The sequence below is a fragment of the Sander lucioperca genome, chromosome 2 (assembly GCF_008315115.2).
Source record: "Sander lucioperca isolate FBNREF2018 chromosome 2, SLUC_FBN_1.2, whole genome shotgun sequence".
Taxonomy (NCBI): domain Eukaryota; kingdom Metazoa; phylum Chordata; class Actinopteri; order Perciformes; family Percidae; genus Sander; species Sander lucioperca.
This window is the reverse complement of record NC_050174.1, coordinates 30231720-30259255: the sequence shown is the minus strand read 5'-3', so window position 1 is coordinate 30259255 and position 27536 is coordinate 30231720. Positions and strand designations below refer to the sequence as shown.

General features: G+C 39.4%; 1 protein-coding gene across 3 annotated transcripts in view; it reads left to right on the top strand.

Annotated features, from left to right (window-relative positions):
- The first annotated feature begins 1585 nt into the window (after window positions 1–1585).
- Window positions 1586–27536, top strand: part of smarca2 (SWI/SNF related, matrix associated, actin dependent regulator of chromatin, subfamily a, member 2) — a 63976-nt gene continuing 38025 nt past the window's right edge. The window contains exons 1-16 of one of the 3 annotated variants that reach the window (XM_035996029.1): window positions 1586–1733; window positions 3392–3655; window positions 4401–4530; window positions 4987–5370; window positions 6587–6688; window positions 8972–9221; window positions 12732–12858; window positions 14803–14976; window positions 15491–15664; window positions 16526–16696; window positions 17380–17430; window positions 21152–21282; window positions 21764–21821; window positions 22120–22187; window positions 22747–22894; window positions 26218–26381. In XM_035996029.1, the coding sequence (XP_035851922.1) occupies window positions 3422–3655; window positions 4401–4530; window positions 4987–5370; window positions 6587–6688; window positions 8972–9221; window positions 12732–12858; window positions 14803–14976; window positions 15491–15664; window positions 16526–16696; window positions 17380–17430; window positions 21152–21282; window positions 21764–21821; window positions 22120–22187; window positions 22747–22894; window positions 26218–26381 (2366 nt within the window). In that variant the 5' untranslated portion in view covers window positions 1586–1733; window positions 3392–3421. Of the gene's footprint in view, window positions 1734–3391; window positions 3656–4400; window positions 4531–4986; window positions 5371–6586; window positions 6689–8971; window positions 9222–12731; window positions 12859–14802; window positions 14977–15490; window positions 15665–16525; window positions 16697–17379; window positions 17431–21151; window positions 21283–21763; window positions 21822–22119; window positions 22218–22746; window positions 22895–26217; window positions 26382–27536 lie in introns of all 3 variants that reach the window. The other 2 variants (XM_031305195.2, XM_035996032.1) reach the window with 2 other exon arrangements.

Below are 27536 nucleotides of genomic sequence, written 5' to 3'. Positions count from 1 at the left end.
TGATGTAAATGCAGACAAACTATGAACTGTACTATGTAGAAGAAGAAAAAACAGGACTGAAAACAACAATAACTCAGTCAGGCTTAAACAAACAAAAAGCCCAGTAAAACAGCTTTATCTTTTCATGATGAAAACAAAACAAAGTTTCTGATATCAGAAGGATGCAAATGGAGCTTGACTAAACCTGTGTGTCATTTGCATGGCTTGCCTTTGAAACTCCACATTGCTATCATCAGACTTATTAAGTTAGTGTATGTAAATTAGGCCTAGCATTCAATCACTCTGGACTTGGCATGTTTGTTTAAAGCTCACGATGTGTCTGTGGTAATTCATCACCTGCCAGGTGCTTATGTGTTAGAGCAGAGAGCTGCAGTAGCCAGTTTATTGATGCAACTGCTGGTCACTGCTGCCATCTGGTGTTTACTTTAAGAAATGCACAGAGGGGCATAGACGTTTTTGAACATCTAGCCTCGAAATCAGCTTTAATGTTTTTGTTTCAACACTTCATTGTGGCATATGATGTTGACATTGGGTGGAATAGTCAGACAATGTTGTCTGTGGTTTCACCATTTATTCAAATGGAAACATAACAGATGCCTTTACCAGTTTTTTTTCTTCTTTTTTTTTTACATACACATTGAAATCTATCTCTAAAATAATTAGGCTAAGGTGCAGTGTTCCTCCCTGTGTTAAAGAGCTATTATTCAAGTTTAGCTATTGTATAGCATATGTGTCTAACAAACCACGGTGGCAGAATTCAACTACAATGTAAAAATACGAGTAGGCTAAACGTCCTACATTCATAATTCTACTAAAGTAAAAGTGCAGAAGTATTATTAGCAACACGTAGGCCTACTTAATGCATCCAAGTAAAATGGCTTATTATGCAGCAGAAATGCAACCCTGAGTAGGCTATTGGATTTGTATTGGTGATGCTAATATGTTTGATCCATTAAAATGCATCATATGTTATAAGCTTGTTAGATTATGTATGTAAAATAAAAAAATAAAATGTAAATATGTAATATAAATGTAAATATGTAAAATAAAAAAGTAGCCTAACTGTTAACTGCAGCTGTAAAATAACTACTGTGGAGAAAAAGTACAATATGTCTCTCTTAAATGTTGTAGAGTGGAAATACTTAAGTACTACATCAGTGCTTTGTTGTAGTTGTATTCCACCAGTGCCATAACTAACTTTAAATAGCTAGCTAGACCTTAATGTTAATCTCAATAGTTAAAGCAACGAAATAAATAAGATTTAGGCTATTTATCTATTTTTAAAAGCAGGAAGAGGGTTTAGCACAACATCAGATACAAACCTCTTTCCCATTTGCACTAGTGCTTATCACAGTATTAAACACAAGTTATTACATTGTTATTTTAATTTCATCCTGGTTGACATTATCTCCAAGTTTGTATTAAACTTTTGCATGTGTATCGTCTTGTTTGCAGTCATGGTCAGTCAACCAGAAAGTGTACAGCAGTGGTTACAGAGGCAGATACACGACCAAGAAACAAAATAAGAAGATTGTCGTGTGATCCAGCCAATCACTGTGGAGGGGGGCGGGATTTCCGGCGACATTGACAAATCAGTAATGGCGACACAGAAACACTTGAACATGTCAGCAAAACAACACTGAGGGGGAGTGAACTTTTGGACAGCAGTCATATTTTGAAGAAACATTACAATTTTTCAATCCAATTGTGTGCTGTTACAGTTCAGCCGAAAGGTAAATCCACTTACGGCGCTTCATTTGTGATGCATATTGACATGTAACTACTCATCGTTCAGCTAACCGTCCAAACTTTCTGACAGTTCGCTAGCTGGAGATTCTGGACTAGCTAGTAGGCTAGTTGCTATGCTAGCTAACGACAGCTAGCTAGCTACTGTAGCTGTTAGCTAGCTAAGTTCCCCAACGATCGAGCGAAGTAGACAGCCTAAAGCGACCTGGTTGTTTTGTTTTGTGGAACTGTTTGCTTCTAAATTTAATATGAAAGTTGATTTTTGTCTCTTTAAATATCGCCAAGGTCATGTCATGAGCTTGACTTTCATTTAAACATTGATCTTGCCTGCATATCCGTGATGGCCCCCAGTTTTTGGGGAAGCCATGATCCAATCAGAGTTAACGTTAACGTTAGTTCTACAGTGTGATACCGTTAGTTACCAAGCTAACGTCACTAACCGTACATGTCAGAAAACAACGATGTGACGCGAATGTTATGAAACCTATGTAACCTGTATCGCGCTATTTATTCCGTTTGTTATTAGTGATTGATTTATTTAGACATCGGTTTTACACACACAAACACACCTACACATTATACTGTAAAAATAATTAATATAAATCAATGTTAATGTTGTGTTGATGTTCATATTACTATGTATTGTCTACTGACCGAATATTTGGACAAATTGTATGTTGATGCTTTGGCAACATTGTATTGAAAGGTGCATGCCAATAAAGCCCCATTGAGTTGAGTTGAATTGTTTTAACGCTGCAATTACGGTCTGTTTTTCAAACATTTACCTCTGCTGGAAATGAGGTGACAGCATTGATAGTAGTCGTAATTAAAGTATTGGCAGCCTTACTATAGAATACCAGAGAGATGAGTCATTGTGTTATGCAGCCATGTGCCTCTGTGGTTTGACAGCAGAAAGTAATAGGCTGATAGTTTGTAGTTTGACAAACAGAAGTGGTCAGTCAGACTGATGCTATGGTAGATGGAAAGATGTGCAATGATGGTACAGTCTGAGCAGTTGGCAGTAATAACCACAGAAGACATTTGTTTACAAAAAGGTTTGCTGTCCACATACCAAATACAGCTCTGTATGTCTGTAAAGTATACGTTATGGATGATTTATTTATTATGTTGTTGTAGTTGTTGTTACTCAGGGTTTTTCGCATTATAGTGAGACTTAAAAGTTTATTTTAATACATTTAAACCTGTCAGGCCTAAAGATGCACGCTCTGCCGATGTGAAGCACTAGCTATGGGTTACATATTCTTTATGGATTTTTACTTCTATTGACAGTAGACAGTGGAGAGGGGAGATACATGGGGAATGACATGCTAAACGGTGAGAGTATATGGCACACGTTGTAACACCCAAAGCAAATATTTTTACTGCATAGTGCTTAAAATAATAATGTACACATAAATGCTACAGAAATAGCAGCACCTATACAATGAAATCATGTCCAATGAAGCAGCAGCGTGACAAAGAGAAGCATTATTTAATTTATCTCATACATGCCATGCAACTCAAAACCGAAAAGAAAGACAATTTAAACAACAGTTAAATATTAAAATACATTACATGTATGGTAGCATTGGACTTGTGTTTTTTGCATGGCATTAAAATCCTGTCCCTCCTTTTTCCTCTGAAGCTGTCTGGTATGCTCCCAGCAATTCAGTAGATGTCCACCCCTTCAGACACGTCAGGTGGTATGTCCCATCCTGGCCCTTCTCCAGGGGCAGGTCTATCCCCAGGGCCCATCTTGGGCCCTAGCCCTGGACCGGACCCCTCACCAGGCTCTGTTCACAGTATGATGGGACCCAGTCCTGGACCTGGAACACCCAACGCACCTCATGGCATGCAGGGTCAGGGACAAAGTGAATACTCTCAGGACAGCATGTATCCCATGCACAAGGTACAGTGTGCCCTCTGCTGTGAGGAGTTTTTTGAAGGCACTCCTGCTCAAGGACAGTGTTGTAGTAGTTATTTTATATCTTTGTGATGTCCTCAACAGGCTTAGTTGTTACTGTTAAGTTTTAATTAGACACTTGTTACAAAAGCGGCAGACTGATATATCAACCTATATTGTGTTATTGAAGATATATCACATCTGTGCATATGTTGCCTGAAGGCAGAAATACCAAAATATATTTAATGTAATTTAGAAAGTGTTGGCCTATAATTTTCTTTGTCACTTATCATCTGTTGACAGTTCAAATACCTAAATAAATGAAAAGCAATTCAAACTGAAAAATCCATTCAGACAATGTGTGGAAATCTACAAGGGGCAGTATATCTCTGCTTGTCTGTGTTTTTATCTTCTTTTTAGATATATATGCGTTTAGCTGGAGCGTTTTGACAATTTTGGCATGTAGCACCTAAGAAATATAGCTACATAGCCAGTTGTTTATCTCCCTCTTTCGCCCAGTGATCACCTTTTGACAAAAATGTGATGGATGATAAATAGCAAGAGAAATGTGGTTTTGCTCTGCGCAAGAGGTGAGATGAGTCATTTAACTTGAATGCCAACAATATTAATTTAATTTTTAATATGTATGACGATTTTATCATCATTCAGTTTTGTAGATGTTGATTTTAGGGTTGCATTAGAAATCGCAGTTTGAGGTAAAAAGTGTGTACAATGTTTTTTCTATTTTCAGACCATGGAGGGTATGAATGAGAAGACCATGGCAGATGCGATGCACTTTGGTCACATGAAAGGTGTTGGGATGAGATCTCTGCATAGTGGTATGGGGCCTCCACAGAGTCCGATGGACCAGCACAGCCAAGGTATCTTATCACTTTGTTTTTGAAACTAAACCAGTGGGCTGTCTAAGCAGGCACGATTAATTATGATTGTTTTATTAAGTTTGTAGTAAGGTACCTTTCTTTTGCTCAGTAGCATCAGAAACTTGAGTAGTAGTGCTTTAGGGCAGTGGTTCCTAACCTATTTAGCTTGTGTCCCCTTAAAACAATCCCTATTGACAGTTTGCATATATATACAGATTATAACCAGGCCAGTCAAATGGTAATTATTCATACTCATACAGTTTTATTGTAATACCTTTGACAGGTTGAAAGTGTAAAAATAACCCAGTCATTAACAAGAAAAAAGCAAAGATTAGCAAAGTCTTAAAGAAATAACCTGTTTTTTTTTTTTCTTGCGCCCCCTTAGCTCAGTTGTATGACCCCTAAAATGGGCTCCGATAATGTAAAATCATTAAAACTCCTTCCTGTCTACTGTAGGATACATATCCCCCCATCCATCCCCCATGGGTGTCCACGAGCATGCTTCTAGTCCCATGTCAGGAGGTGGTAGGGGACCCACACCGCCCCACATGCCTCCCTCCCAGTCAGGCCCTATGATGCCGATGGATCCCCAGTCAGCCGTGCCCAACATGTCCAACATGAGCCAGCAAGGCCGGGGACCTTCTGCTTTCAGTCCGGTCCAGCTGCAGCAGCTCAGAGCTCAAATCCTGGCCTACAAGATCCTAGGCCGTGGGCAACCCCTGCCTGAAAACCTCCAACTGGCTGTTCAGGGCAAGAGGAGTCTACCCACAATGCAACAGCAGCAACAACAGCAGCCGCAGCAGCAGACACCGATTGCTAGTCCTTACAACAGGCCTCCAGGTAAGTTGATACAGTTTTACAGCGAGTGTGACGTTGTTACCCGATACAACAGATCTGACCACACTTGACACTTTAATATAGGCTCTGTGTCCTCCATGAAATGGTAGTCAGGCCACCTCAATACGTGGATCGGTTCATATCTCAACGTGGCCAAGATTTTGAGCTGAGAGCACCAACACCTGTAATGTAACCTGGCAGTTGATGTTGCCTGGGTGTCAGCTTGCACTGAGAAGACAGGTGTACTCATGTCCAGAGATCTTGATCAATTTGAGCTTCTCAAATCCAAATCATTTTTATTTGTCGGAAATGTTTTTCATGGTAAGAATCACAATTTTGATATCAAATAAACAGTCAACATTTTGGGGATTTCTAAGATTCATTTTTATAAATGTTGCTTATAATATTAGAAAATAATCTCATATATGATGAGATTTCACTCTGTTATTGCTAGGGATGCACCGATCTGACTTTTTCAGTCCCGATACCGATGCCTGGGCTTTGTGTATCTGTCCGATACCGATCCGATACCGTTGTTGAATTATATAATACACTGTATACCTTCCAGCTTATACCTTCCTTCCACCATGTGGAAGAGAGTAAAGGCACCAGACTTTCCTAACTAAACATTACTTTCCTAACTAAGACAAAATGACATAGATGTAATGTATTGAATTCTTATTTATTTGTAGACTCAACTCTTCCAGCATGCGACACACGTGCGACAGAGGGAAAAAAACTAACAAAACTAGTTATTAGCTATTTTGTCGGTGCACCCCTAGTTATTGCACTATTTTTGGAGGCCTTCTGTGGTAAATGATATTAAAGGTTATTCCACCTGGATAAGAATATATTGTCAGGAAAACACTAAACATTTTTCTTGGGGGCGGTGGGTGGTCTTAAAAAGGTCTAATACAAAGGATAATGGTATTGATTGATGGGTATAATTACAAAATATTTAGGCTACAACTAATGGCTATTTTCACCAAAGATTAATCTGCAGATTTTTTATTTATTTATTTACAATTAATAAAATAATCGCTCAGTCTATGCAAGAACATTGTTAATATTTAATAATGATAATTTTAACAGCAGAATCACAACATTTTGAAGAAATTAAAAACACTTTTTTCAAACTGTAGGTCCCATCAAAGGCTTACATTATCTGTTTAGTTTGCAAAAATAATTATTAAAATATGAATTGTTATTGTGTTGGAAGGTATGCCAATGGCACCTTTGGGTGGTCCCCAGTCAAGTCCCTGCCCTACCCCAACCATGCAAGGACACAATCAAAGCACAGGACCCAAGCCTTGGTCTGATGGTAAGTAAGTACTGTATAAGTGTAGAGCAAGTGTAGACTAAAGTCACAGTGAGCTGCATCAGCTTTGACTTACAAAACACCATTTTATTCTACACATCCATAATCTAATGTGTGAGTGAAAGGTTTGAGACTGACCAAACTACACCCAGCTATCAGATGTGTAGTCTTACGTCAGATTCTCTTTGATGAGACTGTGCGGAATAGTGTGGAAAAATGCTGCAACACAAGTTTGACTTAAATATAGTGTAACAGCACTGGCTTTGAAGACTTCTCCCCCGAAACACAATTTGAATAGGTTTGCTGGTCGTCTGGACAGCCCCGTCTGGACAACTATAATTTAAAGACAGAGTACAATACTGTTGCAACACCCACAGTAATTTTATGGAAATGTGGGCAAAATATAATGATTAATACATGTTATAGTGAAAAATCCCATTAGGATGAAACATCAAAGTCTGTGAGTCTAAAAAGTCTTCAGTTCTTTGACACTGAAGCAGCTGTTTTCAGTTCTTTTTTTCTCTTGGTGGAATTAAAAATGTATTCTTTGATTTCCAAGCTTTTGAAGTAAGTTTTTATTTTTATAAATATTTCATATAAACATAAGACCTTATGCCAGGGGTCCCTGGTGGAAGGAATCATAGCGGTCATTAACATTAAAGGATTGATCAACCTCTGATGGATTTTATTCTTTGGTAGCTCTTAAAGTATACTTATAATAATTTATATGATCCTCCTGAGTTTATAGGTCTCACTGAAATTACATGAAAAATAGGGTGTGAAAATATGGGAAAAAATAATACAGCAATATCCTTTATATATTGAAATGTATGCATTCCCTGTCTAGTGGCTTAATGTGGATACTTTTTCAATCATAACCATGACTTAAATTCAGCATTATTTTACAGTTTTCACCATATAGGTACAGGTTAACGGTGTTTTTTAAGCCAAGGACCCCTTAACTGAAAGAGAGACAGATCAGTACTACTACATATATTGTATAAAATTAAGTTGCATAATAAACTGGGCCTACAATAATGTGTAGGGCAGCCTAAAGCCTTTATACATACCTTTTTTGCATAGAATACTAATAATACTAAGTTATTAAAATATCCTAATAATTGTTGGCATGATTTTATAAATTATGTTTAAATGTTAAACATACATGTGGCACAGTGAATCCTTAGGATTAACTGTATCTGTGGACGGCCTTAGTGACTAACTTACCTATAGGCTAGTAAGCAGTGGAGATTTATATTTGCTAAAATGTTGGATTTATTTTTGAAAAAAACTTTCAAAAATTAACAATAATTTGGAGGCCCCCCTGCATTGACTCTGAGGACCAACTAAAGGTCCCGGACCCCCTGTTGAAGATCCCTGTTTTAAAGTTTAACAAATATTTAAAGAAAATCTGAAATAATAGTCAAATACACATCAATTAAATGAGATTTAAAAAAAGCAAGATACAAAAAGAACTGTACAAAACGGTATAAATACTGCATTGACTTCCTAATGTTTTATAGTAGTCAAAACAGCAATAGGTCATGGAAGGTGCTCTGATGGCAAAATGGTCCCAGGTGAGGAAACAAACTTTTTTGAAAGATGTCTACATCTAGATTAAAGAGGAACCTTGGAGTGAGGGAAAACATATGGAAACAGGGAAGCTCTCTTGGAGCAAGGCCTTGGAGGGGAAAGGCCAGTAATATTATGTGTAGGTGTCTGCTGCACTGCCAGACCGTTTGTGAAAATGAAAAAAATATTGGTACTTGTTTCACTGAACTGAAGAAACCCTGGTTGATATGTACCTGCCTACCTGTGTGGGCAAATGGAGTCACTTTCTCTGCAGATCTGTCCATGTCGAGCCCCATGGTAGACTTACAAGCTGAACATTGTTTTCAGCTAAGATATTGATTGTAAAGTACAAAAGTAAAAAAAAACAAAAAACTTTATTATTGCATAAGATTAGAAACAACATCATCAGGATCAAAAATCAAGAAGAAGACTGGTGTGTGGTTGAAGGCTTTTTAAATGAACTTCAACAAAGCAGTGTTTACTTACCCATGCATCAGGAGCACAGTCATCAGATCCAGATGTCACTTCCTCTTTTTTTTTTTAATAATTGTACGTATGTAATATAATATAATTGTACGTTATGTTGTATGTATAAATGCATAGTATATTGTCATCAAATAACTTCTCATGATTCTTTTGTGATTTCGATCCTGTCTGTATTCACCTGCCCCACTGAGAAGTGACCCAATAACAGACAAAGTCTTTGGTCTCTAGGTCAGGGTGGTGAAAATCAAGCCAATGCCCAGAAGCACCTCACCCCTGTTCCCAGTGGACGCCCGTCCCCTGCACCACCTCAGGTCTCGGCTGTGCCAGCTGGGGCCATGCCAGGCAGTTCAGTGACCCCTCAGCCCCCCGGGCAGCAGGTGTCCCCCATGCTTCAGATGCAGAAACAGAACCGCATTACACCAATCCAGAAGCCCCAGGGCCTGGACCCAGTGGGGATCCTGCAAGAGCGAGAGTACAGGTATATCAATCTTTATCACCCATTTAACACTGGTGTCATCATACAGTACTGCATGGAAACACTGACTGCACATACAATTCATGAACGGTTCTTGAACAGGTCTTGACAACCTCCCTGGGCTACCTTAAACTACATTTACTCATTAAACCAGTCAGTAAATAACATCTTCATCATGTCATTTTGATATTGTGTTTCTAAATGATATATATGATATTGTAATTTACAACCCTGATGCAAAAGAACACCTACCATTATCAACATTATTTGGCAGCCATGGTATTTTTAGCTTTGTAAATTTAGAAAGTCAGTTGTTAATCACACTTTTTCTTGGCTCCTAATTTCAACATAGGCTGTTATGGTGTCAAAAATCACAGATGGGTGACTTCAAGTGTGTGTTTCAATCAGTGAATCCGTGTCAAAATCATTTTAAAGGATAAAATACTCGAACATAAAAAATTCTTTCTTTACTCCCAACAGTTTTTGGAGCTCTGAAACAAGTGAAAGTATAATTTAATATAATTTTTTCATGTCCCTCTGTGTTGAAATAGTTTAAGTTGTGATCAGATGTAATACAGCAACCAAATATCTTGCACATAGAGATATGCCATATAGATGTGTGCACATGCATGCTGGTGTATTTTTCACAGTGTATGTTTTTGCAACCGCAGTTTTTTTTTGGGAGAGAATTCAGGCTTTTTTGTGCATGATGGAGTCTGATATTTTCTCCAATGTGGGAACATTTTTATTAAGTGCATGGCTCGAAGTAGGTGCATGATTGCAGAACCTATCAGGAGACGTTTGCGTCACTTACAGACAGACACACACATGTTAGAGATGCAGGAGCACACAGAGACAGAGATAGGTGCTGAACCTCGTATCTGCTGTATCCTGTCTTTTAAATTGCTGTAATTGAGACTTAAGATGCAAAGGAAGTGTTACAGAAATGAAGTCCTGTTCAGTCAGATTCATGTTGTGACCGTGAACGACTCAAGGCCAACGCATTTCCAGAGGGAAGTACATGTCTGCAAAGTGCTTAACTAAAATATCTTACCTGTGAACTTAATAATGTGAAGAGAATTTTGTGTTGGACTGCCTATGGCCTTTGGTAAAGGTGCTGTGCATACACAATCACAACGCTGATATCCACTGTGATATTAGCCTACAGGCCGAATCATTATATAAAAAACAGAGACACCTGATGGGAATATGAGGAAGGCGCACAGCCCTGGATCTTATTGTTTTCCTTCATACAACTTCAAAGGCTCTTCTTCGTCCTCTCAGATCACCCTTGACAAGCTGCATTGGTCATGAAATGCTCAGAGACCAGAGCGAGCTGCCCTCTCTTCACCTTGTCTGTCAAATTAGGCCATCTAAACATACAGCACCCCAGTGAAACTGTTGGGTAAAAAAACATCTTTATCTTTATTGATAAACTTCTGAGGCCCCCTGACAGTTGAGTAATCAAAACAGTAAAGTTAGAGAAATTATTTACCTTGGGTGAGTATGAGGTGAAGTAAGCTGCTTTCCTGAACCACTTTTGACGACCGGTAAAAATATCAGCAGTTGTTGTTGAATTGTAATGAGTGGAACAAGTAAACAACTTGCAGCGTACCTGTCATAAATTTAGCAGACAGAAACGTAGGAGCAGGCCAAGGCTGTGCTCTTATAGTTGTACAAAGATACTAAACTGCCTCTGACGGTGAACCATCCAAAAACTGTACTAGCACTTGGAATCTTACATAAACTGTTCATACACCTGTTCTTTAGAAAGCCAAATACATAACAGTAGGAACAACTGATAACCAGTACTAAAAAGATTCCTCATGAAGTGATTGTATATCACACCATTCAGTAGTGTTTCCCCTATAGTTGGGGAGACACTTCTTTGCCTAAAATGTATAAACTTAATAAGATTTTGTATGGCTGGGTAGTTTATACAAAAGATGACACCAGTACAGTATATCACTGATTTATTTCTAATATAGAAATTCGGATTATTGCCCGTCTGATACTGGATTTTTGAGGCCAATACTGATATTGATATTTGGCAGTTTCATTTATTATTATTAATCATTTATTGTTTTAGTCTGTGTTTTGTATTGTTTTGTCTGTATTCTTTTGTGACTTTTGCATGTTTGCATGTATGTATCTATTTAGATAGATAGATACATAAGTTCTCTACTGTCTTTCATGTAAGTGTTGAGTTTATTTTATTTAAGAAAAGAAAAGAAAAGAAAAGGTCCATTTAGGGAGGTGCATTGCAAATTAGCTTAAGCTATAAATGCTGTGGTCTGTGGCATAGCTCTATGCTACATACTTGTCCCTATACAAATAAACATAAATAAAATAAAACAATCTGATAACAATATATTGGCCAATGTTTTCTCGTAATCATAAACACATAACATAAACAATCTGTGTCAATCAATCTATCAGACTGTGTAACGCAGACACTGCAGTTTGGCATTTCTGTACTGCAATTTTGTGTTACTTATCGGCCACCATATACACCCATACCGATGTATCTGCAGTGAGCTAACATTGGCCGATATATATTAGCCTGGCAGATTTATCTGTCTAGCTGTAATTCAGATTATGATGATACTGGTTACCTCCATAAGGCTTCTGATTATGTCAGGCCACTGCTCTAATATCTGCCATCAGTCAATCAATCAGACAATCAACACCAAATTAATCATCAACAGTGTTGATAGTCTGGTAATTGTGTAAGTCATTTATCAACCACAAATAACAAACATTTCCTGGCTCTAGTTTCTGAGATGTGAGGATTTTATAATGTATAATGTTTTATATTATTTTTAATTGAATATCTGTTGACTGGACAAAGCAACACATTTTAAGATGCCACCTTGAGGTCTAGGGAATTATGATGGACTTTCTCTTACATTTTATTTCAATTTTCTTATTGACTAAACAATGAAACAATAACTTAATCAATTTTAAAGTGAGAGTTTCCTGATAGCTGAAGGGTTTAGGTGCACACCACATAACTGCAACGTTCCCGGTTTGATTCCAGCTGGCGACCTTTGTTGCATTTCATACCCCTCCCCCAATTGTTTCCAGCCTTCCTCTGCACTGTCCCATTCACTCAAGGCAAAAAAACAAAAACAAAACAAGATTTCTGAAGAAGATCCATAATTGCAGCCTTGATATTTTCACTGACACTTTGGAAGTTTGGAAACTGGGCTTCACTAAACGTATACTCTTTTACTTCTAATCATTATTAGCTAGTTATTAATCAGGAAAGTTTGGCTAAATTAATTCAGTATAGAACAACTTTATTCATCCCTTTATAGGACAATTGTGTATCCCAGCGTGAACGTATGCTTTAACATTCTTCTCTTGTCTTGGAGGGATGAGGCACTTTTGCCATCCAGACTGAGGAGGTTGAGATGGTGCCGTCAAAAGAGTGCATTAATTATGTTGTCTTTCCAGGGTAGTTGTTAGAGTTGTTACAGTTTGATTTACCATCGTCATGATGTTCCTCAGGTTGCAGGCTCGGATTGCACATCGAATCCAGGAACTGGAAAGTTTGCCAGGCTCTCTGCCCCCCGACCTGAGGACTAAAGCCACAGTTGAGCTCAAGGCACTGCGTCTTCTTAACTTCCAGCGGCAGGTACACAGCAGTTGCTATGTTTCATGTAAAATGTGATTGCACAGAATATTAATTTACCCACAATAACTCACAGTTTAGGGAGTTCAGTCATTGACACTCTACCAGGACACATTGCTGATTTCCTCATTGACTCATGCTCTTTGAATCCACACAGTAGGTGTTGTTTTTTTTACCTGGGGTTTACTTTTTATGAACTATTTAAGTCCTTAAGCAGCCAAATAGGTGTGACATGAATTTTTTTTTCTTCTGTATAATAATATAATAATGCAGTTTATACAAATTTCCATCCTAGTGATATCTCGACAGTTCAAAGCAATATATCTGTGGCAGTTGTTTCCTTAAGTCTCTCCAGTGTCAACTGTGTGTAATAAATATTACAAAATAACTTGATGCACATCATGTAAAATGTCATTAATGTAATTTCACTAGGATCTCATTTTGCTTTTTGCCTCACGCCACCTCCAGATTTGTAATATCTTCTAATGAAGTTCCCCAGCAACTCCACAACGCCATAATACAAAGTTGTCTCCAAGTTGTTGTTAATTGGATCTTTTTTTTCTTTTCTTTTTCAACCTTTATTTATTCACTGAAGGTTCACTGAGAGGCAATCTCTCTTTTGCAGGAACGCCCTGATTTGTTATTTTTTATTTTACACAGTATACATTAATAGACAGTCTGTGTCAGCTTAAAGGGTCAAAATACAGATATTGCAAATTGTGGACCAGTTAGTGATTTAGAACAGTTACAACGCAATATGCATAGATAGACAGTCTATAAGAATGCTGAATGTAGTGAAGAGTCAATATACAGTTAGTGCAAGTATAACAGAATTATACAATATACAGAAGAGTAGAAAATATCCATCAATATACAGAAGAGTAGATGAGTGGTGCAAAAGGGCAGGTACGGATGTGCATCTGAGCAAAAATGCAATGGGGCATGATAGAGATAATGGAATTAGAGTGTGCAAAAACAGGGTGTTCAAAAAAAAAAAACAGTGCATGAATGATGGAGATGGAGAGCAGTTAGCACATACAGTGATCGGATAGGAGCACAGACAGACATGCTTTAAAGGCAGTTAGTGGGATTAGGATTTTGAGTTTCAGGGTTTTTTGTAATTCATTCCAGTCATTTGCAGATGAGAACTAGAAGGAGTGGTGTGGAATAGGTGTGGGCTTTTGGGGTGACCAAGGAGATGTAACTGCTTGAGCGTAGGTTGCGGGTGGGTAAAGCTATTGTGACCAGTGAGCTTAGGTACAGCGGGGCTTTGCCTAGCAAGGACTTGTAAATGAGTTGGTACCAGTGAGTTAAGCGGCGAGTGTGCAACGAGGGCCAGCCGACTAATGCATAGGAGGTTGCAGTGGTGTGTGTTAGAAGGGGTCTGGTCACAAAACGTATGGCAATGTGGTAGACAATATCCAGGTTTTTCAGGAGAGAATTAGAGGCAGTTCTATAAATGACATCACTGAAGTTGAGAATTGGTAAAATTGTCATTTTCACCAAGGCGAGTTTGGCAGCATGAGTGAAGGAGGCCCTGTTGCGGAATAGGAAGCCGAGCCTAGACCTAACTTTAGATTGAAGGTGGTCTATGTGTTGATGGAAGGAGAGGGAACTGTCTAACCAGACACCCAAGTATTTGTACACCGCCACTTTTTCTAATTCCAACCCAGCGAGCGTGGTAATGCTAAACACAGTTACACATTCATACCTGGAAACTGCCCAGTACAACCACAGTCTGATCTGCTGGCCACTGAGCAGCTCCACTGGAGCGGTTGGGGTTAAGGGCCTTGCTCAAGGGCACCTCAGTGGTGGTAATAAGGGAGGGACAAGCGCTGCTCTTTCACTTCCCCCCCCCCCAGATTTGATCCTGACAGTCTGCTTACTGTTTGAGTTTACGGTTGTACAGTTTCGACATTGCTATACCTAATCTGTGCATATCTCCAGCTGAGACAGGACGTGGTGGCATGTATGAGGCGAGACACAACCCTGGAGACGGCCCTCAACTCCAAGGCTTACAGACGCAGCAAGCGGCAGACGCTGAGGGAGGCACGCATGACCGAGAAGCTGGAGAAACAGCAGAAGCTCGAGCAGGAAAAGAAGCGCAGACAGAAACATCAGGTGATCCACACTACAGTGTTTATAATCAAGTTCAGAGGAGAGCACTGTGTCAGGGATGGTTTTAAGGTTTAGGAACAAAATGGTCCAGTTTAGTCTTTAGTATTGAACCAGTGCAGCAGCAGAACAGTTTTGCAATGTGTGTTTTTCTAGTTGTTGCATTAATTTTTCATCAATGCCCTGGAAACAAGCGCTGTCATAATAACTGTGATTTCATACAGAATATAGTTGCGAATCACTATTACTTTCGATTTCCAATTTACTTTCTATTTCCACTACTTTACCAAATGTTTTCAAGTCAAGAAAAAGAGAAAACATTAAAACAGACATCAGTGGTCTATTTCTTGACAGTGGACCTCCAAAATCAGAACCGAAATGTAGGCGGCAGCATTAAACAGTTGAAGAAGAAAGTGGAGTTTGGCGACACATCACATAATGATCTTTTCTTGTGTGCCATGTTGTTTAGCATTAGCAAATTAGCATTTAGACTAAAACAAGTTTTGTGACTGTTTTTCAGGAATATCTCAACAGTATTCTTCAGCATGCAAAGGACTTTAAAGAATATCACCGCTCAGTGTCCGGTAAAATGCAGAAACTCACCCGAGCTATCGCCACCTGGCACACCAACACAGAGCGGGAACAGAAGAAGGAGACTGAGAGAATCGAGAAGGAGAGGATGAGGAGACTCATGGTAAGAGCTTAAAATATAAATAAACATTATATCACACCTTTAAAAGTAAATGTTTCACAGTCCTATGTGCCATACGGTTATTACCTGATAACGGTGAAACTTTTGGTTCTTTTACAGTCAGAGTTTATTATCTGAGGCACCTGTCTATAAAACATTTTAGATACTCACTCATGCTTATCAGAGAACTGGGGTTATATATATAACCTTAAGTTTTGTATTAAGTAGAGAGTATTTATTCATGACAGTGACAGTATTTAATGAATAGGTGTCTTACAGATAACTGATCCTGATTTAATATGTTTCGTATTTGCTCCAACACTGATCTGGTATATTAGATCGATACATTAGCACACCAGAGCTACAGATCTAACTGGCTTTGAATTAGGGATGCACGCTATGAGGAAAATATCTAATTTGCGATTATTTTGACTGATATTGTGATTGCGATATGATTCACGATATTGGATGGAATGATTGTTTTTTTTACCAGTATTCTCATTTTCATTGAAAATTAACGTTGAAAGAAATTAAATTGATTGAAGTGAGGATCTGTACCAAACAAAGATTTTTTCTTTAGTCTGTAGTATATGATTTGTAGGCTGGGATGTCTCTGCAGCACCACAATACTTCATTCAGAATGGTTTGACACATATTTTGCCATTAACAAATATTGCGCCCCCCTGCGATTTGGATATTCCACTAGTCCATATTGCGATTTCGATACAATTGCGATTAATTGTGCAGCCCTACTTTGAATGAATATTATCAAGCTATAGATAATACTTTTAGCCGATTGTTGTCCTCAAGAAGTTGTGGTCCTCTTCCGCCATTAACCTCCTGTCACCCCCCACACACACTCAGGCCGAAGATGAGGAAGGCTACCGAAAACTAATTGACCAAAAGAAGGACAAGCGTTTGGCCTACTTGCTGCAGCAGACGGATGAATACGTGGCCAACCTCACAACCCTGGTGTACGAACACAAAGCTGCCCAAGCTGCCAAGGAGAAGAAGAAGAAGAAGAAGAAAAAGAAGGTAGGAAGATAAATGGTCAAATGGGGATCATTTACAGGATGTTGCTTTATGCTGACAGATGTCAGATTTGTATCCTGCTGGTTTCTGAAAAATCTATTCCTTTTTGGTCAAAACACAGTACAATGAGGTTGGGGCTCATGTTCTTTCAGTGTTGCTGTGTGTCTGTCCTTACATAAAGTCAATCCAACTTGGAGCACTGACCACCAACTGTGGCACGAATTATGCCTTAAAAGCACTTTAATCTCATGGTTCATTATTTTGTTTATTTTAAGCCTCTTCCAGAATGACAATGTGGTAATTGTCAAGGATCACATTACCTCCTTGTGACTTAGAGCATTAAAAGGGTCTCAAACTCAATGTCACGGTGGGCTGAGAGTACCCGACATAATTACACACCTTCTGCCAGAGAGGCAGAACGAATCATTGAACTCATCAGGTGTCGTCTTTGACTGGACACAAAGCACCCTACATGACCCTTGATAATCCTGTTGGAGAGCTCTTCCTTGCTCTTTAAACGGAGTGATGGAGGAAACAATGTTATAGCCCCTATTATAGCCACCATTACTCAGAGATTATCAATGCTGCTGTTACCTATACTTAAAACATACCTTACTTTTATATAGAATAACAACATTTGTAATGATACATGTCAGCTAAATGGGTTTATGTGTTTCCATGTCTAGATGGCGGATGGAGATGGCGAAGGCCCCAGTGCCATTGGACCTGATGGAGAGGTGAGCTGCAGAGCTTAACGTGCCCATATTATGAAAAAAATTGGGGTGTTATTTTGTGTCTCTGGTGCTTCCACACACATACAAACTTTGAAAAAAAACATCCATGCTATTTTGAGTGAGATACGGGTTTCTGAATGTGTTCTGCCTTCAGTCTCTGGGTGAGCTGTTCAAAATCTGCACGGCTTTCTGCGTCACTAGCCGAAACGAGCTGGCTATCCTCAACCGATAGCATGCTAACGCTAGCATGCTAACGCTAGCATGCTACCTCGTTCTCAATGGCAAAGCACTGCTACAACACACACAAGTTCACCATAATCTACAAAATAACTACTTACATGTGCGCCCTTGTTTAGAATAAGTCTCCCGGCTAATCCTGCCTTGTAACTGACCGAAGTTGGAGAAACAGCCTTTCTTTTACTGTCTATGGAAACAGCTAGCTAACATGATCCTTACCTAGCTACTGCGCATGTGCAACTACAAACAAAGATAGTGCAGAAGAAGAGATGTCTCACTCTGTAGCTGAAACAGAGACCTGAACACAGTGAAAAGAGGATCTGCAGCAGTGAGAGAGAGCGGTGCAGTACAACAAAAATATGGTGTTTTTTGAAAATTAAACCATGTAAACCTATTCTGGTACAACCTTAAAATACAATTATGAACCTGAAAATGAGCATAATATGGGAGCTTTAAGTTGTTATATTTTCCCTTTTTTCCCATTTTGTCATGTCATTAACATTGAGTACCTGTTGTGTACCTAACGGTTTTAAAGCTGCTATAAACAAGAAAGAAAATTTCACATTCTTACCTGATTTATAGATGGATCTCAGTCTGTAATTTTGTTCTTTGTCCTTTTTGGATATTTACCTGCTGCACGATTTGGAGAAAAAGTCATATTTCGATTTACAATACTGCGATTGCGACATAATGGTAGCATGAGTCCACTTGCTTGATTATCAAGGAAAATGCACAAAATACTAACATTTTGAAATGTGTATTTCTCAACTTGAACATACACAGTTAAACGGGCATACAAAAAAACCCATAAAAAAGTGCAATACTTTAAATAACTTAATATTTTACCACATTAAATAACAAAAAAATCTTATCAAAATAGACATTTTTGCTTTGCTTAACAGTACAAATGAAATAAATAGAACAATAAATAAAAAAATTAAAATGCTTACAAAATACATCAACATTATAAACAATGGCATTTAAGATGGCTGTAATATAATAATAAACTAGTGATTAAGAATAAATATACTTTGTACAACCTCTTGAAGTCTGCATGCTCTGGAACCCTCTACCATATGCGACACACCCGCTATTGCCTAAACAGATTGATTCGTCATATCTTTTGTGGACGTTGTTACGACGATATCGCTTAATACATCCATGGGGTACGTTATTCAGATGGCAGATTCAACATATAGATTCAACACAGAACAATACATCAGGCATAAGTGAGAGCGAGAATGTCAGGTGCTGAGTGAGTGACGTCAGTGTGTGATTGTTGAAGCAAGAAAGGAGAGTGACCGTGAGCAGTGTCGGAAAAAGAGATTGCAAAGACGATGTAAAGTGAGTGAACAGAGAACAATAAAAACACCAAGCTTCTTAAGACACAGTGGCTTCCTCTGTTGTTAATACTGTTGGTAAAGTGGAGACTGCACGCGCTGTCACGTTACCACACAGCACACCTTTTTGCTTACTTAAATCACACAATTTTTGCAGTTGATAATCGCACAGAGGGACATCACGATTGCAATTAGATTAATCTTGCAGCCCTATGCTCAGTCTTCCAAATGTGCTCTGGCAGAAATTAAAAAAATAATCTGAACATCAGATCAAACAGTACTTGATCTTTTCAGAGGCAGACTGCACCCTAGGTGATAGTACAGCCAAAGCAAATTGCACAGGAAACGTCTGTCTGTCTGTCTGTCTGTCTGTCTGTCTGTCTGTCTGTCTGTCTGTCTGTCTGTCTGTCTCTGTCTGTCTGTCTGTCTGTCTGTCTGTCTGTCTGTCTGTCTGTCTGTCTGTGTGTGTGTGTGTGTGTGTGTGTGTGTGTGTGTATGTGTGTTAGAGGGTGACACGGGAATGAATTGTCGCTCTCATCCCATCCCGAGCCTACGAAAATACTCTCGTCACATCCCGATCACGTGACTGCCCCCCCCAAAAAATCCTGTCCTGCAAAATCCCGAGATAAAGACAACTGAATCCTGCCCCGCTCCCGTTTCATTCCATATGTTGTCTAAAGTTATCAGACTCTGTGTGTGTGTGTGTGTGTGTGTGTGTGTGTGTGTGTGCACAGCTGCAGCGATGGCCCGAGGGAGCGAGAGCAGCTCCTCTGATCTCACTGCTGGGTGGGTTAGGGTTAGGTAGTGACAATTTTTCGAGACTCCCGCAGGTCACTGTATTCCCAATCAACAAACGTATTGTGAGTTGTAAGTGGTTCTCTTTTCTAAAACGAAATGCCTCGCAATCTTTGGGCGCACTCACCGCATTGCAGCGTCATTTTTTAATTTAATCTCCGGCTCCGTCCCGCTCCCGCCCGCTCCCGTTGATTTCTATGCTCTATCCGTCCCGAACACGTTACTGACAGTGAAATTGACTTCTGTACCGCTGGGAGTCCCGAAGAATGTTCACCCTCGAGTGTGTGTGTGTGTGTATGTGTGTGTGTGTGTGTGTGTGTGTGTGTGTGTGTGTGTGTGTTATGCGCATTTCTCTCGAACCGTTAGTTCGATGGATTTCAAACTTGACAGGTGTCTTGCTACGGGCACGAGTAAGTGTAGTGCCAAGTTTGACGTTGTTTGGATTAGAAATGCAAACACATTGGCTTTTGCCCTAGCCGCTGGCCACTCCCCCTCTCGCACTGCACACTGACTGAGCAGAGCGCAGGACCAGAGACAGAGAGGGACGAAGAAAGCAGCGGAGCTTTGGCAGCTAAAATGTGAAATACACCTCGTCGCGACTGTTGTGTGGATTAAGGTTGGCGAAAAAAAGGTGCTTCAGGTTATTCCTTCAGAGCGCTGTGCAATGCGAGAAAATCTCAGAGCTGAACCGGGCAGACACAGCACTTTTCATCAGACTCAACCCGGGTTAATTAAGTATACTGCTAACTCGCCAAAATACCCCTGCGAATCAAATCCCCTACTTCACCGTTAACTGTCAAGCCACTAAACCTGTATGGAAGTTAACACCTCTGCTGAAATGTTAAATTCGTTAACGATCATACGACACGAGACAACACCGTCTCTCTCTCTCTCTCTCGCTCTCGCTCTCGCTCTCGCTCTCGCTCTCGCTCTCTCTGACACACACACACAGTCCGGTTCTGGTGGTTGATTAACGCAGATATGTGCTGTTTAGCTCTCATAACGGGCCGGGTGGGTAGCGTACTGCCATGAGTCCATGAGGCTAATGTCTAATTACTCCACATTTTCTTCTTTTTAAAGATTATTTTTTGGGGCTTTTCCGCCTTTATTCGCTGGAGTCGAACCCGGGTCCGCTGCGTCGAGGAGCAAACCTCTGTATATGGGCGCCCGCTCTACCAACTAAGCTTTTTTTAACAAATGATGTAACCACCTGAGATCCTACATGCTTGAGAGCACATATGTTTTAGTCTATCAAAAAACGCAAAGGACATTAACATTTGTGTAAAGTGCTCCAACATAAATTCAGTTTTATCTATCTACATGTTTCTCCTTGTGCTTTGTTTGTCCTGCAGCCCATGGATGAGAGCAGCCAAATGAGTGAGCTGCCAGTCAAAGTGATTCAGACGGAGACTGGGAAAGTTCTGCAGGGAACGGATGCTCCCAAATCCAGCCAGCTGGAGGCCTGGCTCGAGATGAACCCTGGGTGAGTAGGCATATTACTACACAGAACTGTTGTCAACCTCTGACAAATTTAAAGTGATGTTATTTTTGTGTTTTGGAAAGAAGTCATAAGTAAATATTGTGAGTTTCTGCATGTGGCACTTTTCTAACTGGTTTCACTTGCACTATAAGCATGTTACAGCGAGCAGGCGCGTGATTTTACAGTGTACGTCTGTTTTCTTTTTTTTAAATAAGCACTTGTTTTTTGCAGCTATAGTGTGTTCTTTAAAAGGTTTATAAGAACAGAATTGTGTGGCTGTATGCTTTCAAAGGATGGAGAGTTTGTAAAGGTTGAGTGAGTATTCAACATCCCAAAGGAACAACCCCCCTTCTCTGCCTGTTTTAGGGGGCTGCTGCTTGTTAATTCTGCTGATGGTGTTTATTATTTTTTATATGTGACAGACAGAAAAGAATTATAGTAACTGTACTTTTGATTTCCCTTGTTTTCCTGCTTAAAAAAACAGGTATGAAGTCGCTCCGCGGTCGGACAGCGAGGAGAGCGGCTCCGAGTTTGAGGAGGAGGTCAGTGACTTTCTTATTAATGAACTCCAACAGTAGAGGATTTTAGATCAGCCTCCCCAACCTGCAATACTTCAAATCATGCCAATGTTATAAAACAGGATATAAGCCACATCTCAGTCGGACCAACTCCACATATACTGTACATACAGACACTAAACTCACACGTCAAAATCCACCAGGGGGCTGTAGCTGAATGCACTTCAGTAATGCTGTCATTAAAGCTACTTTTGTGATCTGTTTGTGCTGTACCGTTGTATTAAGTGTGCTCTCTGTCATGTTATCAACTTTGCATTATAAGGAGGAAGAGGAGGGGACCAAGGCAGAGACGGAGGACAAGAAGATCATCGATCCCAATGGAGTTGAAATGTTTGTGGTGGCTACCAAGCACATTATCGAGTAATGTATTTAATGCATTATTCTTCCCACTATCTCAGATTCACTTGGCAGGGCCCTTTTTTTCCGTCCAGGAACTGCATCAGTTTGAAACAAAGTTTAAGGTCCAATTCTTAGCTTACTGGAAGTTTACTGTACTTTGTTGAAGAAGTTTATTTTACCAAGTGGTATTGTTAAAAAAAATATTAAACATTAAAAGTAAAAAAAAAAAAAAAAAAAAAAAGTTTGATCTTGAAACAAATTAAAGAATCTCCTTTGACAGGGCTAGGAGTCTTATGTGGGAGTGAATCAGTCAAAACTTTGGACCCTGGGATTAAAGATAAAATACATATTAATAAATAAAGCTCTGTTAGACCATGTATTGAATTTAGACGTTTCCATAGGGGCTCTTAGCAAGGAGCTCTGGCTGAACTCCAGCTGAGCTCACAGCGTCAGACCCAGCTATGCCTTCAAACTGATCATTAAAAAAAAATCATTTGGGAATGAGGGGTTTCAAATACTCTCTTTTCTTTTACATCACGCACACATTCAGATCAGCCAAGCAGGATGTGGATGATGAGTACAGTGTTCCTACTGGACAAACCAGCTCCCAGTCTTACTATGGTGTGGCCCATGCTGTCATTGAGAGGGTGGAGAAGCAGTCGTCGCTGCTGATCAACGGCTCACTCAAACATTACCAGGTACACACATGCACACATTCACTTGCATTCCCTCTTATTATCTTCGCTCACTTTTGAACAGCTGTTGTTGTTGTTGTTGTTGTTGTTATTTTATATTATTATAAATATTTTTTTACATTTTCTTATCAGCAATGCTTTTTTAAATGAGTTTCAGATTGAATGTTTACTACCTTTCTGCCAAACAACATTTTTAATACAAGAAGCAAACAAATTTACTTTTTTCACTTATCATTTCAATTTATATCGAAAAAACATTTTCTCAAATCTTCAAGGTTCATTTTTGAAATGTAAATGTAAGTTGTCTTCACGCTACACACACACACAAAGAACATATATACAAATGAAAAAAAAATACAATATATACAGTTACTTATATACCTATACACGTCTACAAAACTTTAGCCATTCTCCAGTACTGTGTGCACTGTGCTACATTGTGCCAGATTTTCAAACTTTCACCAGTAGGGAAGTCCAAGATATTGTTCTTGTAGTTCAATTTTGTTTGACCTTGGCAGCAGGAAATCTATGAGTGCTGGAGGCTTTTGGCTTGAGCTGGCGGGACTTCCCAACTGTTGTTGGACGGCTTGTCTTGGTCCAGGCTGCCACCACTAGACGTGTCTGACTTGTTTGGACTAGCATTGTGAATTTAAATTTGTATTGACTCTGTTTTTCTTCTCTAAAGTAATATCTAGATACTTTCAGGTTGCAGCAGTATATGTGTGAAAGGGGCTTAAGTGATAATCTCTTATTACGTATGCTTCAAGTGGCAGCAGATTCCAAACACCCTTATGTTTCAAGACGTATTGAATACTCTAGCACAGGGCTGCAACTATCGATTATTTTCACTATGGATTAAATGATTAAATCAATACTTGCATGTACATATAAAATTGAAAGAGTTATTGGTCGTTGTGTACCTTTTATAACGCAATTCCAATATAAACGATGACTGACTAAATCCTCGATCTGTGCATATTAACGTATTAGCTGAGACATAAAGTGAGTATCTTTCAAAGTTACAGTGTTTTAGGTTAGAAATTCCCTTCATGTGTTACTACTACTGCTCCACCATGACTCAGAAAGAAAGAAAGAAAGAAAGAAAGAAAGCGCAGTCTGGGGAAACATTTATTTATTTATTTTGACACTTAAAAGACTAAGGGCCCTATCTTGCACCTGGCGCAGCGCAAAGCCCGACGCAAGTGTCTTTGCTAGTTTAAAACCGACACAGTTGTCAATTTCCCATCCAGCGGCCACGTCGTTTAAATAGCAAATGCACCTGCGCCCATCTTTGCGCCCATGGGCGTGCTGGTCTTACAGGGAGGTGTGTTCAGGTGAATTCTTGGCGGATTGCTATCTTGAGGCAGCGGGAAGTGATCACGCTAAAGTCTTGGTCTAAAGTCAATAGCACAACATTTTATTGTTATTTTAACAGCAAATTAGTAAAATGCGCCTAGGCTCGTGCACAGCGCGCACACACTATGCTTGTTACACACACACAGGGAAGCGCAGCAGCACACAAACATGCAAAAGATTACAAATAAAAATATTATGGTGCAAATCCTCCATCATAATAGCAATGCGCCAAGGTACTAACGCGCCTGGCTTTTAAAGGGAATGGGAGATGACACTGATTGGTTTATTGCATGGTACGCCCAAAACACACCTATGAATTAATGAAGACACTAAGTACAACCCTTTTGAACCATGCGCCCGGCGCACGGACCCTTTTTTCCACCGTCAAACTAGCAAAAGTGGATTTGGACACGCCCTAAACGCAACTGCGCTAGAGCTGTAATTGGGCCTTAAAAGTAGGCCCGAAAAGGACCGAGCCCAACAAGTACATTTTTCGTTAAAATAGGGCCCTAAAGCTTTGGAATACATTTTAACATTGAACCAGGACTGTGGATTTTGTCCACCATCTGTTACATTGAAATTTTATTAGGAAGGGATTTGTAGTCAGGAGGAAACAATGACAGTGATGGATTAACTCTTGACATACTTTATGGGCATGTGAATAAAAAATATATCAATCTATCCTTTAATACTTCTTAATTAAGTTCCCATAGCTCATGGTAACATCTCTAAATGTCTTGTACAGGCTTTAAGAAGCGGGAGCCAGTGTTTTTTTTTACTCCTCAACATTGTTGCAGATTAAAGATCGACTAATCGATTAATTGAATAATCATTTCACAATATAGACATGTACTAACATATAAAATATATCTGCTGCTAGGCAACTAAAAGCTCAATCATCCTAGTCACGTTTAAAGACAGTTGTTACTTCGCAAAGATGCTACCACATTGTTTTCCAGTGTGACACGATAATCTCGTCTCTGGTGTAGTGAGTGGGGATGGCAGTGAAGGATAGTATATTGCAAGAGATACGGAACTGGCAATTGGATGCTTCTAACATTTCTTTATTTCCAATCCGGTTGCCATCCTGGGACTCCTCTGATTGATGGTATGCCGTGCTTTAAATTAGATATTGTGTCAGCTCCTTGGGGAAATTGGAGAGATGTCAACAGTACAATAATTGGATGTACTGTGTCAACTGTGATCCGTGTAACAGACATGAATTTATTTACAGAAGCTTCAAATTTGTATAGGGAAGTTTATTATTTCCTATTCATTTTACCCTCTACCTGACTTTTTTCTGTGGAATTACCTCTGCTGTCAGGCATTTAATTAACTAACATGCAGTTGGTAATTGGTTGGCAGTCCCCTTTTCTGCTGCCAGTGCCCTCATGCCCTTTCCTTTTTCTCAGTACTGTCTTTTCTCAGATTTTTTTCCACAGGACACAGGCGAGCTACACAGCCGGTAACACAGTTGATATTTTGCCACTGCGCTTAAATCACTTGGGATATAAAATGCCAAAATGACAATGAGATCAAAGTGAATTTGAAAAACTCACTATGCAAAAACATTAAATTAACTTCTTTTGAGGCATATAAAGGTTTGTACTTCTACATGTAGACCGGCAAGAACTTTTTAATTATCTTCTAATAGAGCTAGAATGATTACTCCATTAATTGATTAGTCGATTGACCGAAAATGAATTAGCAACTATTTTGATAATCGAAACAATCAATAATGTCAATTTTCAAAAGAAAGGGAGAACATTCTTTGGTTTCAGCTTTTCAGTTGTGAGAATTTGCTGATTGTCTTTATCTTACGTCATATTAAATTAAATTTGGTCGAAGAAAACAAGCCATTTAGCGCTCTCTGTCTTGACCTGTTATATATTGTATGTGCTCGAGGAGAAAAAATAATACAGGCAGACTGCAAGCATATTTTTAGACCTTTATTTCTCTGTGTTATTTAGGTCCAGGGGCTGGAGTGGATGGTGTCCCTCTACAACAACAATCTAAACGGCATCCTGGCAGATGAAATGGGTCTCGGCAAAACCATCCAAACCATCGCTCTTATCACCTACCTGATGGAGCATAAGAGGATCAACGGCCCCTTTCTCATTATTGTTCCTCTCTCGTAAGTACTCCTCAGCTTGCAACCATCATGGCTCTTATTTTGCAGTGTTATGACTAAAATATAATTTTTGAAATGACTCTAGGAAATAATTTTAAATTGTAATACACTGACCTTTTTAGTCTCAATCACAAGATATGGTTATGATAACAGGAGAGTCAGGAGTCTCTGATTGAGACACTTCATGCACTTTTTTGCTCAAATTAAATTCAAATGTAAGATGTGCACACTTGTCCGCCTGCAGGGAGTGATGAGTCAAAGTTGGCAGCAAACACAAACTGTCTCTAACATAAAAGTGACTTAGTACTCTGCTTAGACAATGCTGGCTCACCAGTGCTATATTTTATTATCCAATTTGTATAAAGTGAAACTTGCGACTCCCTTGGTAGACGTGAGTGTTCCGTGAATACAGCATAAACATTTGAATAGTTTTCAGTAGAGGTGTGATGAGATATCGGTCACAAGTCTGGCCTGGTTGGTCTTATAATACATCTGGCTTTGAAGATGAGCCTGGCTTGGACCTCAAAATCAGCTTAGAAGATCCGCTGCCTGTTCGCCAAAGTTGACTCTCAGTTCACTTTTGCTCTCTCTCTCTCTCTCTCTCTCTCTCTCTCTCTCTCTCTCTCTCGCACCCGACACACACACACACATGGACTGCAGCGTGTAGTTCAGTGTGGCACTGACTCGCGCAGATCGCTGTCTTTCTCTGTCTTTTTTTAAATGAGTCGCAAGCAGAAAGCAACACTAACTTTACCCTTTATGATATTAAACAAAGAGAAATGTTCTCCTCTCATCTTAAAATGGTCATAAATGAATACAAGAGCAGCCTACTTCCTTGTTTACTGCTGCAGTGAAACGCTTGGTTACGTTGCAACCTTGGTTCTCTGAGTAAAGACTGTTTTTCCAGTCATATTTCTTAATTGAAGTTTTCTTTAAAATAGTGTTAAAATCTCGTTCTCGTGAACCCAATGTTGTGTCTCGTCTCGTGAGCCGAGTGTCTCGTCGCACCCCGAGTTATCAGGTGTAATACCTATTGGCCTGAATATAAGACAACCCTGATTATAAGATGACCCTTACCAATTTTCTTCCCAACACCTGTTGTTGGAAGAACATTTTTCATTTTTTGAAGATCAAAATAGTCCTGTTGGGACAGTTTCC